This window comes from Malus domestica, chromosome 13 (genome assembly GCF_042453785.1).
Source record: "Malus domestica chromosome 13, GDT2T_hap1".
NCBI classification, from domain to species: Eukaryota; Viridiplantae; Streptophyta; class Magnoliopsida; order Rosales; family Rosaceae; genus Malus; species Malus domestica.
Window position 1 is genome coordinate 13,239,705 of NC_091673.1, and position 16,193 is coordinate 13,255,897.

Below are 16,193 nucleotides of genomic sequence, written 5' to 3' on the forward strand. Positions count from 1 at the left end.
TTCCCTCCCTCCTCCTCCCCCCTCCCCCCCCCGCAACCTGCAACCCAGAATAAGAGGAGGAGGAAAAAAAAGAAAAAAAAAATCATCTTCATCTTCCCCATGGCACCCATCGCGCACCCACCCTCTTACCTCCTCTACACACCCCCACCACACCCATCTTCTTCCCCATCTTCATCTTCTCCGCAACCTAGAAAAAAAAAAAAAAACACCCTTTAAGTTCATCTTCCCCCCTGCAACCCAGCCCAGCCCACCCCCTGCAATCATCTTCCTCATCCCCATCCCCAGCCGCATTACTTCTTCTCCCTCCCTTCATCTAAAAGCCTACAAAACCCTAATTTTTCCCCCAAATCGACTGCTCTACTCAGAAGACGACTCCCGCCGCCATGGCCGTTGTCAATAGATTCGAATGCACTAGCTACTGCGGCTGCAGAGGCTCCAGATCCACCTTGAAATGCCTCTCAAGTAAATATCCGATAAAACCAAAAATCCAATTTCAATAAAAGAAAATAAATTTTGGATTGTTGTAATTTTCCAAGAAAATTCAAACAAATTTCCAAAATAATTACATAAATTTTCAAAAATCAATAAAAAGAACAAAGGGTTTCTGTAATTTTCCAAAAAGGCAGATCTTTCATACCTTGATTTGGAGAAGACAACGGCTGGGGGGGGCGTTTCTAATGAATTTGTCGTGCCTCATCGATGCAAGCAAGAAAGTGTGGTTATAGAAAACGAGGGAATGGGCGAGCTGAAAGAGGGTGAGTCATGTTGCCCAGAAACCCAGTGAAGTGTGCCGGGTCTTCGACATCCTCCTTCTTTTCTTCGACTTCTTCTTCTTCAACTACTTCCTGTGCTGGTTTGATTTGGGGTTTGGGTATGACCTGTTGTTGCTTTTTGGAGGGTTTGGTGGAGCTGAGCTTTCTCTTTTTCGCCATTATAGGAGGGGGAGCAAGGCGTCGTGGATAAAGGGAATAGGTGGGGCCGTGGGGGTGGGGTGGGATGGGGGATTTGGGTTGCAGGGAAGGGGTGGGTTTTTTAGATGGGAGGGGAGGTGAAGAGAGTGGAGGAGGGTGGGGGAATGAGATTCTGGGTTGGAAAATGTAAACAGGGTTGCGGGTTCAGCTTTTTTTTTTTTTTTTTAAATTTAGAAGATTAAGGTTTTTAATTTTTATTTGCCACGTGGCAGACATTTGGCAGCCACGTGTCATATATGTGGCAGCCACGTCAGCATTTAACAGATCCATGGATGGAAAATCTAACGGTTGTATGAAATTGAAATAAAATAGTACTTGAGGTATGAAAGTGAAATGTTTTAAAGATGTTGTATAAGATTGCAATAGACCTCAAACCTGAGGGGCTACTATGTAATTTACCCAACATTTAATGAACTCTATTGAGGCTTGTACCAGACTGTCAGAGTTCCCAAAGGACCTTTCGAGCCGTTTCCGGTTTTTGGTAAGAGGTTGGGATCCAACATATCCCTTAATGGAACCCGCGCTTATTCCCTCGTAATTAAGAGAGACCGCATCGTATACAAAATTCTCTTCCAAAACACAGTGCCTAAAAAGGCTTTAACCCTTCAAGTACATAATTGAAGCATGTAACGCACTGTGTCGGACTCTTAGGTATCGTTTGGTATGCAGACGGGACAGGATAGAACGGAATGGGACTGGACGAGACGAGACAGGACGAGACGGAACAGACAGGGAGCAAAGATGCCATCAGATGGAAACAAGGAGAAAGAAGAAGGTGACAAATAGGTTATAATTTTGTGTTACACGAATGTGGAATGAGTCATTCCAGGGGGTGAGGCGGAACGAAAATTCACCCAAAATTCGTCCAGTGGAACAACGCGTTCCACCCATTTTAGGCGCACCAAACGTGGGACATAACACCTCGTCCCATTCCATTTCGTCATGTCCCACATACCAAACGGTACCTTACGTCATATTATGTTAGGTGGTGGACTAGACCTGGCAGTTTTTTACACGACACGGTGACATGACACGAAAACGACACGAAAATAACAGGTTTCGGGTCAACACGATAACTTATCGGGTCACTATCGGGTGACCCGTTAAGAACCCGTTAATAACGGGTTCTTAACAGGTATACACGCGGGTAACACGTGGGTAACCCGTTTCGACCCGTTAAGAAAAAAATTATTTTAATAATTTTAAAGTTTAATTACTAAAAGATTTATTATAAAATACAATAGTCATATTAATATATACAATATATTCTATATTAAATATATAGTTTTGTATTATTGTTCTATATAAATTATAAAAAAATAAAAAAAAGTTTTAGTCATTATTTATTTTTATTACGAGAGTTCCTTATTATCATTACTAGGATAAATTTTACATAACATATTCTTGTCCAAAATTAAAATATACTAGTATAGTATTTGTATATGCAAGAACTAAGAAGACATACATACAAGTATGAAAAATGTGAAAGAATATATAAACACTCGTGATTTATCATTATTCCTTCACGAATAGATAATTGTTACACTTATATTATCGTTTAGATTTTTAAAATCCTTCAAACCCTCATGAATAATGTTTTTTATTTGAGGGCAAAATTAATAAAATTAATAATAATTATTGTAGAAGTGTAAAAAATGTAAAAAATTATATATACAATCACTCATATATAAAAAATGTAAATACTTTAAATTAAAGATCAAATTTATTCATTACATTCTTATAGGGTCAAGGAGTGTATATGTACAAAATCATCAAAATCGGAGCTAAAATAACCGTTAAATTGTGATTTTTCGTTTATAACCGTCGAAAACTTTTGTTCCGTTACGTAATCTCTGAATGTTTGTTTTTTACAATTTTTTACGTTTGCAATCTCGGAATGTGTACAAATAAGTTTGACAGTTGGATCGTTGAAAAAAGTTTCGTAGAATGCATACTGCATCAAAACGATAGATTAAACAAACACTTAGAGTTAATATTATACTTCTATTAAGTATAAAATAAGTTTTTGTGGTATCCACTAGTGTAAATACTTTAAATTAAAGATCAAATTTATTTATTACATTCTTATAGGGTCGAGGAGTGTATCTGTAAAGAATCATCAAAATCGGAGCTAAAATAACCGTTAAATTGTGATTTTTCGTTTATAACCGTTGATAACTTTTGTTCCGTTACATAATCTCTGAATGTTTGTTTTTTACGATTTTTTATGTATGCAATCTTGGAATGCGTACAAATAAGTTTGACGGTTAGATCGTTAAAAAACGTTTTGTAGAATGCATATTGCGTCAAAATAGTAGATTAAACAAACACTTAAAGTTAATATTATACTTCTATTAAGTATAAAAAAAGATTTTGTGGTATCCACTAGTGTAAATACTTTAAATTAAAGATCAAATTAATTCATTACATTCTTATAGGGTCGAGGAGTGTATCTGTAAAAAATCATCAAAATCGGAGCTAAAATAACCGTTAAATTGTGATTTTTCGTTTATAATTGTCGAAAACTTTTGTTCCGTTACGTAATATCTGAATGTTTGTTTTTTACAATTTTTTACGTATGCGATCTCATAATGTGTACAAATAAGTTTGACAATTGGATCGTTGAAAAAAGTTTCGTAAAATGCATATTGCGTCAAAACAGTAGATTAAACAAACACTTAGAGTTAATATTATACTTCTATCAAGTATAAAATAAGTTTTTGTGGTATCCACTAGTGTAAATACTTTAAATTAAAGATCAAATTTATTCATTACATTCTTATAGGGTCGAGGAGTGTATCTGTAAAAAATCATCAAAATCGGAGCTAAAATAACCGTTAAATTGTGATTTTTCATTTATAACCGTCGAATACTTTTGTTCCGTCACGTAATCTCTGAATCTTTATTTTTTATGATTTTTTACGTATGTAATCTCGGAATGTGTACAAATAATTTTGACGGTTGGATTGTTGAAAAAAGTTTCGTAGAATGCATTGTGCATCAAAACGGTAGATTAAACAAACACTTAAGAGTTAATATTATACTTCTATTAAGTATAAAATAAGTTTTTGTGGTATCCACTAGTGTAAATACTTTAAATTAAAGATCAAATTTATTCATTACATTCATATAGGGTCGAGGAGTGTATCTGTAAAAAATCATCAAAATCGGAGCTAAAATAACCGTTAAATTGTGATTTTTTGTTTATAACCGTTGATAACTTTTGTTCCGTTACGTAATCTCTGAATGTTTGTTTTTTACGATTTTTTACGTATGAAATCTTGGAATGTGTACAAATAAGTTTAACGCACCAAACGTGGGACATAACACCTCGTCCCATTCCATTTCGTCCTATCCCACGTACCAAACGGTACCTTACGTCACCAGTCTAGCCCAAAGTCCAAAATTAGTCCCAATCCTTATGCCTTCCTAAATGGGCTAAAAAGCTGACAATCCAGTAACGGGTCCAGAACAGAACCCGCCCAACGGTGCCATATGACCGTTGCATATAATTATTTGGGCCAATTGGGTTCATCTGATAGGCCCAGTTTTATAGTTATCACTGTCGCACTCCTCATTCCTATAAAAGCTATAACCCCTTTAGATTTTAGAAAACCCTAACAAACGCAGAGCTTCTCACTTCCAGCAGCTGCCGCCACCACTCCGACTTCCCCAAAGGTATAGATTTCTTCTCTCCTACTTCCATTCCGAGTCTTCAAAATCCTCGCCGATTCGATAAAATTCTCAAATCCGTTTCTGTGTTTGCTGGATTTTGTTTCTAGGGTTATAATCTCGACCGCCAAGATGCAAAACGAGGAGGGAATCATCACCGAGCTCTACATCCCGAGGAAATGGTACCCATTCGAATCTAATCGGCGATTTATTTTTTTGTGCGATTGTTTTGTTTTTGGGATTGGGATTTTAGGGTTAAATTTTGTGGTGTTTGTTTGGATGCAGCTCGGCGACGAACAGGCTGATCACCTCCAAGGACCACGCGTCTGTTCAGATTAACATTGGGCATTTGGATGAGCATGGCATCTACACTGGCCAGTGCTCCACCTTTGCTCTCTGCGGCTACGTCCGTGCTCAGGTTTTGCCGTCTTTCCCTCGTTGTACTGTGTTACTGTGTTAATATTTGTGCTTTTATTGGGCATTTGTGAATGTATTGGTTGTTAAGAATGTGTAGAACGGTTGCGGAAATTGATTATATTTGTGTGTTTTCCGTTGGGTTAGTCTCATCTGGTTCTGTCGTTGGCTCGTAAGACTGCATTCTTTAGCTATATTACAAAGTACATGAATTCAGAGGCTGGATTTGAACCCCACAACGGGGAAAATAACATACAAGTCCCACATCGAATAACTCTTGCTGCGGTTGTAAATCCTAAACTGTGCCGAAACCATCACTTTTTATTCAGCCATCATTTTTTATCATATCGGGACACAAGTGCTACTACAGTTTTGGAAATTGTTCGATTACTGATAAATTTTAAACAAAATCATATTGACGCCTACAGTCAAACTCAAAAATATTGGGTTACTAATGGTTTTTTATTAGGTTTTCAGTTGTTCTCCAATGATAATTAGCATCCTCTTATAATTTCGGATCGGTCATTTGCAATATTGGCATTCCATCTGTTGTGCTCTGATTTCTTGTGCTTTCTTTTGTTTTGTAGGGAGAGGCCGACAGTGGTTTGGACCGTCTCTGGCAGAAGAAGAAAACCGAAGTTAAACAGTAGAAAGAGATGATTCTTCTTCAGTTCATGGGGATGAGTTGTTTAATTTCTGAACTAAATTATGTGATGTCTTATTCCATTAGTACTGAATGTTGCAAGTAGTTCCCAACCTTTTGGTGTTCTTGAAATGGGCTGTTCTTTTGACGATTAGGTAGTGAAACTTCTACCCATTGAGTATCTTAATTATATTTCTGGTTTCGTAAAATTATTTCCACTGATGATATGCATGATTATTCTTATGATCTATGTCAAAAATTGTCCACGGATGATTATTCTTTTGAGCATCGACATAGATAATGTTCTGTGGGTATTGCCTTCTCTAGCAAGTAACACAAGTTTAGATCCCCCTCACTTATGAATTGTCGTTAACTTGTCAATACTCATGTGAATTGTCAATGCGTAGAATAATACGCAATGTTTTATCATTAATTACGGAACATTTCCTCTCTGGATTCTGTTTCGCTCAACCCTTTCGATTTGTGGCGGTTGAGCAAGTGCAGAAGCTCGAGGCCTTTCTGCCTCAAATCGACCCCATAATGCACCAAGACCGTGCTGTACACGTAGGTTGCTTCTATGAAGTGGTCGCACATCCCTTTGCCGATGTTGACCTCCTCCAATATTTGATTGTCCTGAGCGCTTTTGTTGAAATTCTTGCAACTTAACTTGGCCGAGTAAACATCATCGAAAGAGCGCACAGCAACCTTCGCGAGTCTTCGACAAAAAGCTCGTTCGGAAGAGACTATGGATGATGAGGCGTTTCATCGACAAAAAGCTCGTTCGGAAGAGACTGTATGGACGATGAGGCGTTTGCTTTCTTCATTGATATTGTGAGAGGCCATTGACGATGCCTGAACAAAAGCCTTCTAGGTATTGAACCAAAAAAAAAGCTTCTCTACGTTTTGTATCTTACTTTTGCCAAGCTTAAAAATACATTAAGATTAAAAATAAGAAGAAATATATATATAGATAATCTGAGGAAAACATCAACAAAAACCCTAGTGAAAAGTACCTGAAGAGCAGAAGCGGAAGCCTCAAGAACTTGGGAAGGACAAAACTAGCATACTTCATAAATAATACAATTTTTTTTTAAATAGATATATGCTAGCATCAGTTGCAAACGAGACACACTTCTGTTAGAAATTTTAGACCATGAAAAACTCAAACCATCAACCATAGAAAAATGCTTCAAGCAAATAGCTAGAATATAACCTTTTTGGTAGTGCTGCAGGCCCTCGTGTGATGTGGCATAAAATTGTAAACCTGGTGGTCACAAATCTTTACCGGAAAACGGTGCCAAGGTTGGACAAGTGCGACAAATTAGAAAAATTCTTCCCTTCCGACTGCTCGTATACGGCAATACACTCACAATCTGAAGGGTGTTGCTCTGAATCGACAATAGAATTAAAAAAAATTCTCAACCAATAAGGATGAAAAGGAAGATGGTACGTAAATTTTTCTAATGATGTTATTAGTTAAAAATCAAATCTAGCAATTAAAATACGTAGCGATATGAGTAATGTTTTATTGACAGTTACCATACAATCTTTTGTTATTATAGCACGTGCGAATTAAATAACAGGACCTAGTAAACTTCTCATTAACACGGTAATTTCTTCATGGGAATAGATTGCGTTACGTACACGTAACTAAAAGGTCAAAGTTTCAAAAAAGGTGAAAATTTCAAAATTCGACAGCTAAATAATAATTAAAAAATTAGAAAAATCAAACGTGGCATTGTATTTTAGGCCGTGGTGGACTACTAGAGGCGCCAGCGCCACGCAACGGCTTACGAGTTCCGAACGCCGCGGCGACTCAGTTTTCAAATCGGCATTCGCCGGCAGCCATGGATTCGAGCAGCTCGGGCTCCACGAAGCTTGATTACTTCGACGACACGTGGAAGCTCCAATCCACCGCCACATTGCTATCCGTATCTAAAGTCAGTTGCTTTTCACTTCACACTCTTCATTCCTTTCCTTTCTATTCTGTTTGTTTCCCGAGAAAATACTGCCAGAAAATTAATGCAATCCCTAATTGGATTTTACCGTGTGCTTTGTTGTTTGAAAGGGGGAAGATGGACGAACCGCCTTGGTATTGGACCGGACGATCTTCTATCCCCAAGGTGGCGGGCAACCTGCCGACACCGGCTTCATCGCCGCTTCCGATTCCGGGGTCAAATTCGTAGTAGAAGATGTGCGGTCCCGAGACGGCATAGTAAGTAATCAAATTGTTGATATGGTCTCTCTCTCTATAATTTTCAAATGTTTGATTAGAAAATAAAAAATTAATGTCTTTGATTGGTGTTTCACTTAATTTTGATTAGGTTTACCACTACGGTTTCATTGAAAATTCCTGTGAGGAATCGGAGTCGAAATTCGAGAAAGGGAAAGAGGTGCTGTTGTGTGTGGATGAGTCTAGGCGCAGGCTTAATGCTAGGTACGCATATACTCGAAGAAATCGGATCATTTGATTGTTTATATTTATAATTAAGTTGCTCAACTTGTTCTTTGATTGAGCATTTATTGTCTAACCAAAACCAAGTTCGATTTCGGCCAAAAAACTCCGAAGATGGTTTGCTTACATGCTGTTTCGTGTTCTATATTTTGAATGTTGTGGAATTGTTTATGTGCAGGCTTCACTCAGCTGGGCATTTGCTGGATACATGTATGAGAAATATGGGATTGGGTGATTTAGAGCCAACCAAAGGCTACCATTTCCCTCAGGGGTATGATTTATTTCTGCTTTATTGCTCCCTCAGGGGTATGCTTTATTTCTGCTTTATTGCTTTAAGCCTAGATTACAAAGTGTAGGTATGTTTCTTGTTGCAAAATCTTCTGTTAATATCAGGGACCTAAACGATTAGTCGGCAAGAATCTTGTTTCTAATTCTTTCCTCAATCCTCGTTTCTTGGCATTTGAGTTTCTTTGTTATGCAATTTATATTGAAAAATTTCGTAGTTATCTTAAAATAAACAAAATAGAAAAGACACGATCACTCTCAATTTAGATATGTTTAAATGTGAGCTGCCAGGATTTTTTTCAACGTAACAGCACAATGATCCTTCCTTTTGAGTGTAGTAACCACTCACTTGTACTTCAATTTTCCACGAGTCAATCTATCTGTGGAAAACAGCACAATGATCGGTCTTCGTGGGCTTTAAAGTGAAAACTTTTCACCATCCCATGAATGAACACTAGGAACTTTTATGTTGTTGACGCGTGAATTCGGATCGACATATGTAGATGGCCTAATAACAGTCACATGTAAACACGATGATTTGAGTGTAGCCGAGAGCACCCCCACCCATTTGGCTTGGGCAGCAGCTGCCTTATGTAGGCCTCCAAACCTTCTCCATAAAGTCTCCTGTATGTTATGTGGTTCTAGTGGAAAGGGTTATGGGGCCCAATATAAGCCACCAAATAAATACGCTACTTAGAGCCAATTAGGTCAATAGTGTTCCTTTGGATTGAGGATCCAGTGGAGTTGTCTCGATATATCGGATAAGCTTTTACCCCAAAACAGATAAACCGTACAAAAAAACCAGCACTGGCATAAGTGATGAGTAAATGACACATGCTTCACCAATTCTTCTCAAATTTAAATTAGTTCATTGCTAGCCTCAGTATTCTGAGATGTGAACAGTTTTTTATCTTTGAGACACGATGTTGTTGTTTGCATATCCTTCTGAATTAGCACTTGTAAATTCATAATATTTCCAGGCCATATGTGGAATATAAAGGCACAGTTCCACAAAAAGATACAGAAAGTAAGCGAAAGGAGTTGGAGGTAGAAGCTAATGTGTTAATATCGAGAGGAGGAAAAGTGAGTTGCAATATTTAGGATTTATCTAAAGTTGCATGCTTGGTATGGAATATTAGATCTAATCCGTTTCCATATTTTTGTAAGGTTTCTGCTGCCTTGTTACCATATGAAGAAGCGTGTAAGCTGTGTGGTGATTGCCTTCCCGATTATATTGCAAAGGTTATTCCTTACACTAGACCTGTTTTCAATACATGCTCATATTGGACCCTTCAAACTTCAGTGCTGAAAATCGTCGAGTGCTAACTTTAACTGCATTTACTTTTTTGCATCTCTGATCTCTTGCAGGACAGCACTCCTCGCATTGTGAAGCTAGGGGACAGCCTTGGCTGCCCATGTGGCGGTACCCATGTTTCTGATATATCAGAGATCAAGAGCATTACGGTAAGATCCATTTGCTTCAATGTTCTTATGAACTGATTGATGTCCCAATTTTTTTGCAAAATTAGTAGGATGAAGTGAGTGCTTCAAGAAAGTCTTTTACTGCTTGTTCAGGTTACTCAAGTACGGACAAAGAAAGGATCGACAAAGGTCTTTTACAATATCGGGTGACTCGGGTCCTATTTCTTGATGTAATATTTTGCACTCTCATTGATACAAAGATCTGCATCATTGTGTAGAAACTAGAAATTGACAATTTATATTTTTATTATAGAGTGTTCTTGTAAAACTATAAATTTTTCGGGCTTTTAAAAGGATTTTACGAGTAGTGAATCACTGGTTGTAATTTGTTTGTATTGTGTACATGATGTATTCAGTATTTAATTAAACAGTCGCCGCTTAATTAGTATATACAGAGAAACTCCATCGACACTCCACAGGAATAGACAAGGAGCGCAGTTTGTCTCGTTCGGACGAGTCGAAAGCGACACCATCCTCATTCGGATTTCCTGGTTTGAGGTTCCGATTAAGACTCGAAACTTAAATCCGGCAGCCGGAAATCGCAATGCCTGCGGGGTGTACCCGGAGATGCCATACGTGTGCGGTCCACAGTCGACATCTAAAAATGCATGAAAATTTTCGTACAAAATGTCGAACCCAGTCACTATTTGCCACAAAATTACAAAATTATTGGAATTGTACACAAATTTGGATTACACATTTGTCTCGGTCAAAAAGTTTCTTTTGATAAGCGATAGGACAACTACGTTGAATTCATCTAAGATATGAGGATGGAGATTTGAATTTGGGCACAAAAGATAAAACACATTGTTTTAGCCAACTTAGCTTAACACAGACGACAGTTAGAAAAAGTTTATGTTGGCTCTTATTTTCTTTGACTTCATATCTTTTCAGTTGAAATGTGGCTTCTCGTTAGGGTTTAAAGCCATCTTTCATTAACATGACATCTGATGACATATTGACACAGCCAAAATATATCATGTGATGGAGACCTTCGTTGACATTTGTATACGAGGAAAAAAAACAAGGAGCAAAACAAGGACACAAGCTATATATTTCAACTTGGCTTAAGCCAAATTGATTAAAGTAGTGTATTTATCCCTTTACAACTTGTGTTTGAATTATATTTTTGTAATTTAAATGAATTTAATGTAGATTATTTTATTATTTGTTAAAAAATAAATATAAAAATAAGAAATTATTTTCATCCGCCCAATTAAATTATTAATTCGTAAAATTATAATAATAAAATACCTCACTTGTAGTTTGCATGAGTTCCTAGGGCTAGGCTTACGTAGATATGAGCTTTAATTAATTAAGTTTGTTTGCGTAATGTGCTCCCTTTTCCGCACTCAAGTTTATATTTCCTTCCTGTAATTTAGCGTAGATTATCTTATCAACTGACATGTTTCAAAAATATTATTTTTACCATCTATTTATACTATCATTTATACAATCTCTCTAATAGAGATGGAACCTACGTGTTGTTGGATCCTACCTTGTTAGAGGGATAATACAAATTGATGGTAAATGTAACATTACTTGACATGTTCACTTATAGGTAATGAGAATTGGAATTATTCTCGAGTTTTGTTTTCTAAAATATGAGTATTGAAGTCATCAAATTATTAGTTTTTTCTTGGGTTTACTACATATACAGAAATAGAAGAAAAAAAATCTTTAGTTTTTCATTTCAAATCTGTAATTCAATAAAAATTATGTATCAAATTAACAAAGAGGGATTAGTTGGTTTAAAATTAGATTTTCTTTCCTCACTTTATTACTAAATTTTTCGAATTTTTTACTTTTCGTTTCTATTAAGTAAATATGTCACAAGTGGAAATATTCTAGTCAAGTGTATCATTTCAAAGTACACTTTAGTACATAGATTATCTTGTAACGCATAATGTGGGCAGAACATAATATCAACATTTAATGCGATGACATTATTAATTGACATAACATACATATATCACTTGTCATCTAATACAACATTAAAATACAATAATATTACCTCATGATGTTAATAATATTATGACTTTAGTGAATTAGTAATACTACGTGCCGACTCACCCACACAATGCCTCCTTAATGGCATTATTGTTGCTAATTATATGACCTTATATGATTAATTTTTGTTTTTATTTATTTGGAAAACGAAGATTTTTGAGTTATTTTTTTTAGAGTTAAGAAAGGAATAATGTAGTAAGCATAATAAATATTTTGATGAATGGTGGAGTTGAAATGGAACTTGGAAAACGGCATTACCGGTAAGAGGAGGAATAGACAAAAAGCCAAAACGCCAGCGAAACAAATTCCGCTAATTTCAGCAAGGACCCCTTCCTCACCATCCATTTTCCCCATTCCCTTTCTTCTCCCTCCACCTCCACCTCCCCCTCCCTTTTATGTACCACCCAGATACAGATTCTCCACTCCACTCACCTCTCTCTCTGGGTCTCTCTCCTTCTCTCAGATCTGCTCTTTGTTTGCTTTTTTTGCTTTTTCTTTCCAAAGTCGTATCCTTTATCACTTCCATCACTCTTTTTATATATACACCTATATATGTTGTATAGCTCTAGCCGCATTCTGGGTTTGCTTCCATTGCTCTTCTGGAGGCGTCTTTGTTGAAGAACACCAACAAACCCAGGTGGGTTTTCAATCCCAGCTCCGTTTCTTCGTGTTTTTCTTCGATAATGTATTGCAATTCACTAATGCTTATTGGGTTTTGTTTGAACCATATTCTCTACGTCTCTGAACCTTTTATTTGATTGAATTTGCTTATTGTTTCACCCTTTTTATTGCGTCTGAAATGCAAAGAATCACTTTTGGAACCGTATTTCGATGGAGCAATGAGGATAGAATGATATTATGATTGCTATTTGTTTTCGAATTATCGTAATTTTCTTATCTAATTTCCTTAAGCTCTAAGTTCTTTTTTCTTTTTCACAAGGCGATATTCTATTCTAAACTAGTCTAATCTATGGGGTGGGGGGGGGGTGTTCAAACTTGAATGCAACGGGCCGGTCACACTGCCCTGGTTCTAACTTTTAAGTTTCCTTCTGTTTTCCTTGATCGTCAAGTTTATGTAAGGGGACAGAGTAGTGTTCTTGACCACAAGCTATTAGCCCCCATAAGCTCCATGTTTAGTTGATCAGCCCAATTTATTTATCTCTGTGTCTGTTTTATTGTTCTGGATAAGCATTTGAATTATTAGTATTGATCATTGAACTTGGAGATGTATGCATTCTTGTGGCATATAGCTAGGAAAATTGTCTTTTGGCGTTTTGCTCTCTCACACATCCAATCAAAGGCACACACTTTTTACATCATCGTCATAAATAAAAGAATTTGGAGTTGAGAAGCTGTCTTTTTACTGTTTTATTTTGTAGTTATATCAACTGATTTTCAAGAGTTCCAATGTTTCACCATTGAATGCTATAATGATGCACTTTGAAAAACAGTGGTACAGTTATGAATTATAAGTTCATGTTATTTGAAAAAAAAATTGGTATTCATGCAATAAAGATAACCAAATCAATTCCAAGTTGTCATGTTGCAAACGTTTGAGTTAATGAATAACCAAGATGTTTGTACTTTGTATGTTTTCATCTGTAGATCATGCAAGGAGAGACTATGGTTAAAACTAAAGGAGAACTAAAAGTAAGCTTTGGCTATCAATGCAATAGCAACAGAGGCAGTTTTTGTGAGGATTCCGATGAATATGAAACCTTGCCTGAACTCCGAAGGAACAGTAGTTTCTCTTGCTTGTCTGGTGCTGCAATAGGCGCAAATGCCACTCTGGCAAACACAAATATCTGCAATGGTTTGATAGGGGTAGAAATACTTCCTAGTTGGGACTCTCCTAATTCATTTCGTAGAGTTCCCTCTTCACCGGCTATGTCGAGGTTGGATATATTATCATCTTCTCTTCAGAGTAGTATGTCAAACTTAAGTTGCAGTCCGTCTACGCCTGATTCTGATTCCTACTTAATGAAATCCACGAGTCCTTCCAGAAATGAAGGTTTTCTTAATGGTATGGAAGTGCAAGTGGCGGGTGGAGCTGCTGGTGAAGACAGGGTTCAAGCTGTTTGTTCTGAAGAAAATGAGTGGCTCTTTTGTGCAATTTATGATGGTTTCAATGGAAGAGACGCAGCTGATTTTCTGGCTGGGACACTGTATGAAACCATCATATTTCACTTTAATTCATTAGACTGGGAATCAAGTCAGGAATCCATCAAAGCTTCTAATGGTCTAGATATAGATGGGTCCCTTCCATATATAGGAGATGGTAGAAATACTATCAGCGAAGAAAGATTTTCATCCAGAATTTATACACAAAAGGATTCAAGTGTTGACCATATCTCTGAGAATGCTCCACGTGCTAAAGCAAAAACGTCAACTGATTCGTTTAGGCACAGGGTGCTTGATAGTCTCCAACGAGCTCTTAGTCAGGCTGAGAATGATTTTCTGTACATGGTTGACCAGGAAATGGTGGATCGCCCAGATTTAGTTTCTGTTGGGTCTTGTGTTTTAGTTGTGCTTCTACATGGGAAGGATTTGTACACACTAAATTTAGGTGACAGCCGAGCTGTATTGGCAACATGTGGTGATGATTATTTAATGAGTGGGAGTGAGAGGTTAAAAGCCATCCAGCTCACTGATAGTCATACAGTTGATGACGAAAGTGAAAGAATGCGAGTTTTGTGTGAACATCCTGACGATCCCATGACCGTCGTGGCTGGAAAAGTAAAAGGGAAATTGAAGGTCACTCGAGCTTTTGGAGTTGGATACTTGAAAAAGGTGGTCACCCTTACCGTTTAACAATTATGTACCAAAACCAAGTAGGTTAAAAAGAAGTTTTTTTTAGATAAACTGACATTATCTGGTGTGTTTATATCTTAAGCCCCTTCTTCATAATTAATATATTTTCCATTAGTGGATTTTACTGATTCTATTTTCTTTTCACTTTTGTGCAGAAAAACCTGAATGATGCATTGATGGGAATTCTTCAAGTTCGTAACCTTATAAGCCCACCATATGTTTCCACTCAACCATCGTTGAATGTGCATAGAATATCAACATCTGATTGCTTTGTAGTACTTGGTAGTGATGGCTTGTTTGACTTTTTTACCAATGACGAGGCAGTAAAGCTTGTCCACTCCTATATCTTGAGCAACCCCTCCGGCGATCCAGCTAAGTTTCTGCTCGAGCAGCTTGTAGTAAGAGCAGCCAATTCTGCAGGTAGACATGTTTTATATCATGTGGAGATTTTGTTGTCATTCCATCCATATCCCTTACAAGTTTGCTTTGTTTCATTTCGGCTACCTTTATTAAACACAGAAGCATGTATAACTAACCCTCGATCAGATTAACCAAGATAGAAAAACAATTGATTTGTTATTGGAGAAGGCTATGCTCACCCTCCATGTTATGTGCTCTTAGTTCTCTCCCTTTCATTTCTCTGCTTCGTAGACCCTGCTTCTATGGCCTATGCGGTATTATTACCATACGGCATCTTGCATTTGTTGAAAGATAACAGATCTTTCAGTTTAAAATAAGTAGTTTCAGTTTGATTTGCTGTCTTTTGTTAACTTCTCATATAATGTTCTCTTAATTGTAAATAGAAAATACTTTTTGGTGATGGGTGAACAAAGCTCCAGTTTTGATCCCGAAATTGAAACATTTTAAGACCAAGTTTAACTTGAATGATATAAATATATACATTCCGCCCACCACACCACACCCTAAGGCATGCATACACATTTTTCTCTAACGTATGGTATTCTAAAGTCTTCAAATAGGAAATCCCACCACAGGGTTGGTTACATTTTATTTTATCTGACAGAATAAGTAGCCCTTTCGCATAGTTTTCGTTTGCCAGGTCCTTAATACTTTCGTTGCAGGTTTCAGTATGGAAGAACTCATGAACATTCCAGCAGGAAGGCGGAGGAAGTATCACGATGATGTAACAGTAATGGTGATTATTCTCGGTACAAATCAGCGCACGACAAAGGCGACAACTTGCGTGTAAGATTATTTTTTGTGGTGTAATAGAATGTTTAATATTTTTGGCAGTCTAGTTTTAGGTTCCAAATTGTATATAGTTGGATGTCAGCGATATACTTTGCTCCTGCTGTATAATAATGTTTATAGTTTGTCAAGTTTTGCTTGGCGAAAAGACTGCTTCATTGCATTCGTCTGCAAATTACAGATCTTTATTTTCCTTAAGAGGCTTGTTCAAGAAGGGCAGATAAATTATATATTATAACAA

The 16,193-nt window shown here is 37.0% G+C and overlaps 3 protein-coding genes across 4 annotated transcripts; all 3 read left to right on the forward strand.

The window, feature by feature from the left end:
- Positions 1-4,507: 4,507 nt before the first annotated feature.
- LOC103414607 (small ribosomal subunit protein eS21y) lies at positions 4,508-5,909 on the forward strand. The gene is made up of 4 exons (XM_008352973.4): positions 4,508-4,649; positions 4,754-4,825; positions 4,929-5,061; positions 5,645-5,909. Exons 2-4 carry the CDS (start codon positions 4,776-4,778, stop codon positions 5,705-5,707), a joined length of 246 nt encoding a protein of 81 aa, XP_008351195.1. The 5' UTR covers positions 4,508-4,649; positions 4,754-4,775; the 3' UTR covers positions 5,708-5,909.
- A 1,528-nt stretch (positions 5,910-7,437) lies between these two features.
- Positions 7,438-10,234, forward strand: LOC103452913 (uncharacterized). Of its 2 annotated transcripts, XM_008392443.4 has the most exons (8): positions 7,438-7,640; positions 7,769-7,915; positions 8,025-8,137; positions 8,334-8,426; positions 9,421-9,523; positions 9,608-9,682; positions 9,809-9,904; positions 10,016-10,234. In XM_008392443.4, exons 1-8 carry the CDS (start codon positions 7,548-7,550, stop codon positions 10,070-10,072), a joined length of 777 nt encoding a protein of 258 aa, XP_008390665.2. In that variant the 5' UTR covers positions 7,438-7,547; the 3' UTR covers positions 10,073-10,234. The 2 variants fall into 2 exon arrangements, with proteins under 2 accessions (XP_008390665.2, XP_017192135.2); XM_017336646.3 differs by lacking the exon at positions 8,334-8,426.
- Positions 10,235-12,235: 2,001 nt separating this feature from the next.
- Positions 12,236-16,150, forward strand: LOC103430783 (probable protein phosphatase 2C 40). The gene is made up of 4 exons (XM_008368926.4): positions 12,236-12,569; positions 13,538-14,722; positions 14,899-15,163; positions 15,826-16,150. The coding sequence occupies exons 2-4, from the start codon at positions 13,541-13,543 to the stop codon at positions 15,951-15,953; spliced, it is 1,575 nt and encodes a 524-aa protein (XP_008367148.2). The 5' UTR covers positions 12,236-12,569; positions 13,538-13,540; the 3' UTR covers positions 15,954-16,150.
- Positions 16,151-16,193: the final 43 nt, after the last annotated feature.

What these genes read in the sequence shown, in the direction of transcription:
- LOC103414607 (XM_008352973.4), top strand. Translation starts at nt 4,776, where the DNA reads ATGCAAAACGAGGAGGGAATCATCACCGAGCTCTACATCCCGAGGAAA. An exon ending in CTCTACATCCCGAGGAAATG is followed by an intron (nt 4,826 to 4,928) that starts GTACCCATTCGA and finishes GTTTGGATGCAG; the next exon opens with CTCGGCGACGAACAGGCTGA. An exon ending in GCGGCTACGTCCGTGCTCAG is followed by an intron (nt 5,062 to 5,644) that starts GTTTTGCCGTCT and finishes TTTGTTTTGTAG; the next exon opens with GGAGAGGCCGACAGTGGTTT.
- LOC103452913 (XM_008392443.4), top strand. Translation starts at nt 7,548, where the DNA reads ATGGATTCGAGCAGCTCGGGCTCCACGAAGCTTGATTACTTCGACGAC. An exon ending in CATTGCTATCCGTATCTAAA is followed by an intron (nt 7,641 to 7,768) that starts GTCAGTTGCTTT and finishes GTTGTTTGAAAG; the next exon opens with GGGGAAGATGGACGAACCGC. An exon ending in CAGAGATCAAGAGCATTACG is followed by an intron (nt 9,905 to 10,015) that starts GTAAGATCCATT and finishes CTGCTTGTTCAG; the next exon opens with GTTACTCAAGTACGGACAAA.
- LOC103430783 (XM_008368926.4), top strand. Translation starts at nt 13,541, where the DNA reads ATGCAAGGAGAGACTATGGTTAAAACTAAAGGAGAACTAAAAGTAAGC. An exon ending in GAGTTGGATACTTGAAAAAG is followed by an intron (nt 14,723 to 14,898) that starts GTGGTCACCCTT and finishes ACTTTTGTGCAG; the next exon opens with AAAAACCTGAATGATGCATT. An exon ending in AAGAGCAGCCAATTCTGCAG is followed by an intron (nt 15,164 to 15,825) that starts GTAGACATGTTT and finishes CTTTCGTTGCAG; the next exon opens with GTTTCAGTATGGAAGAACTC.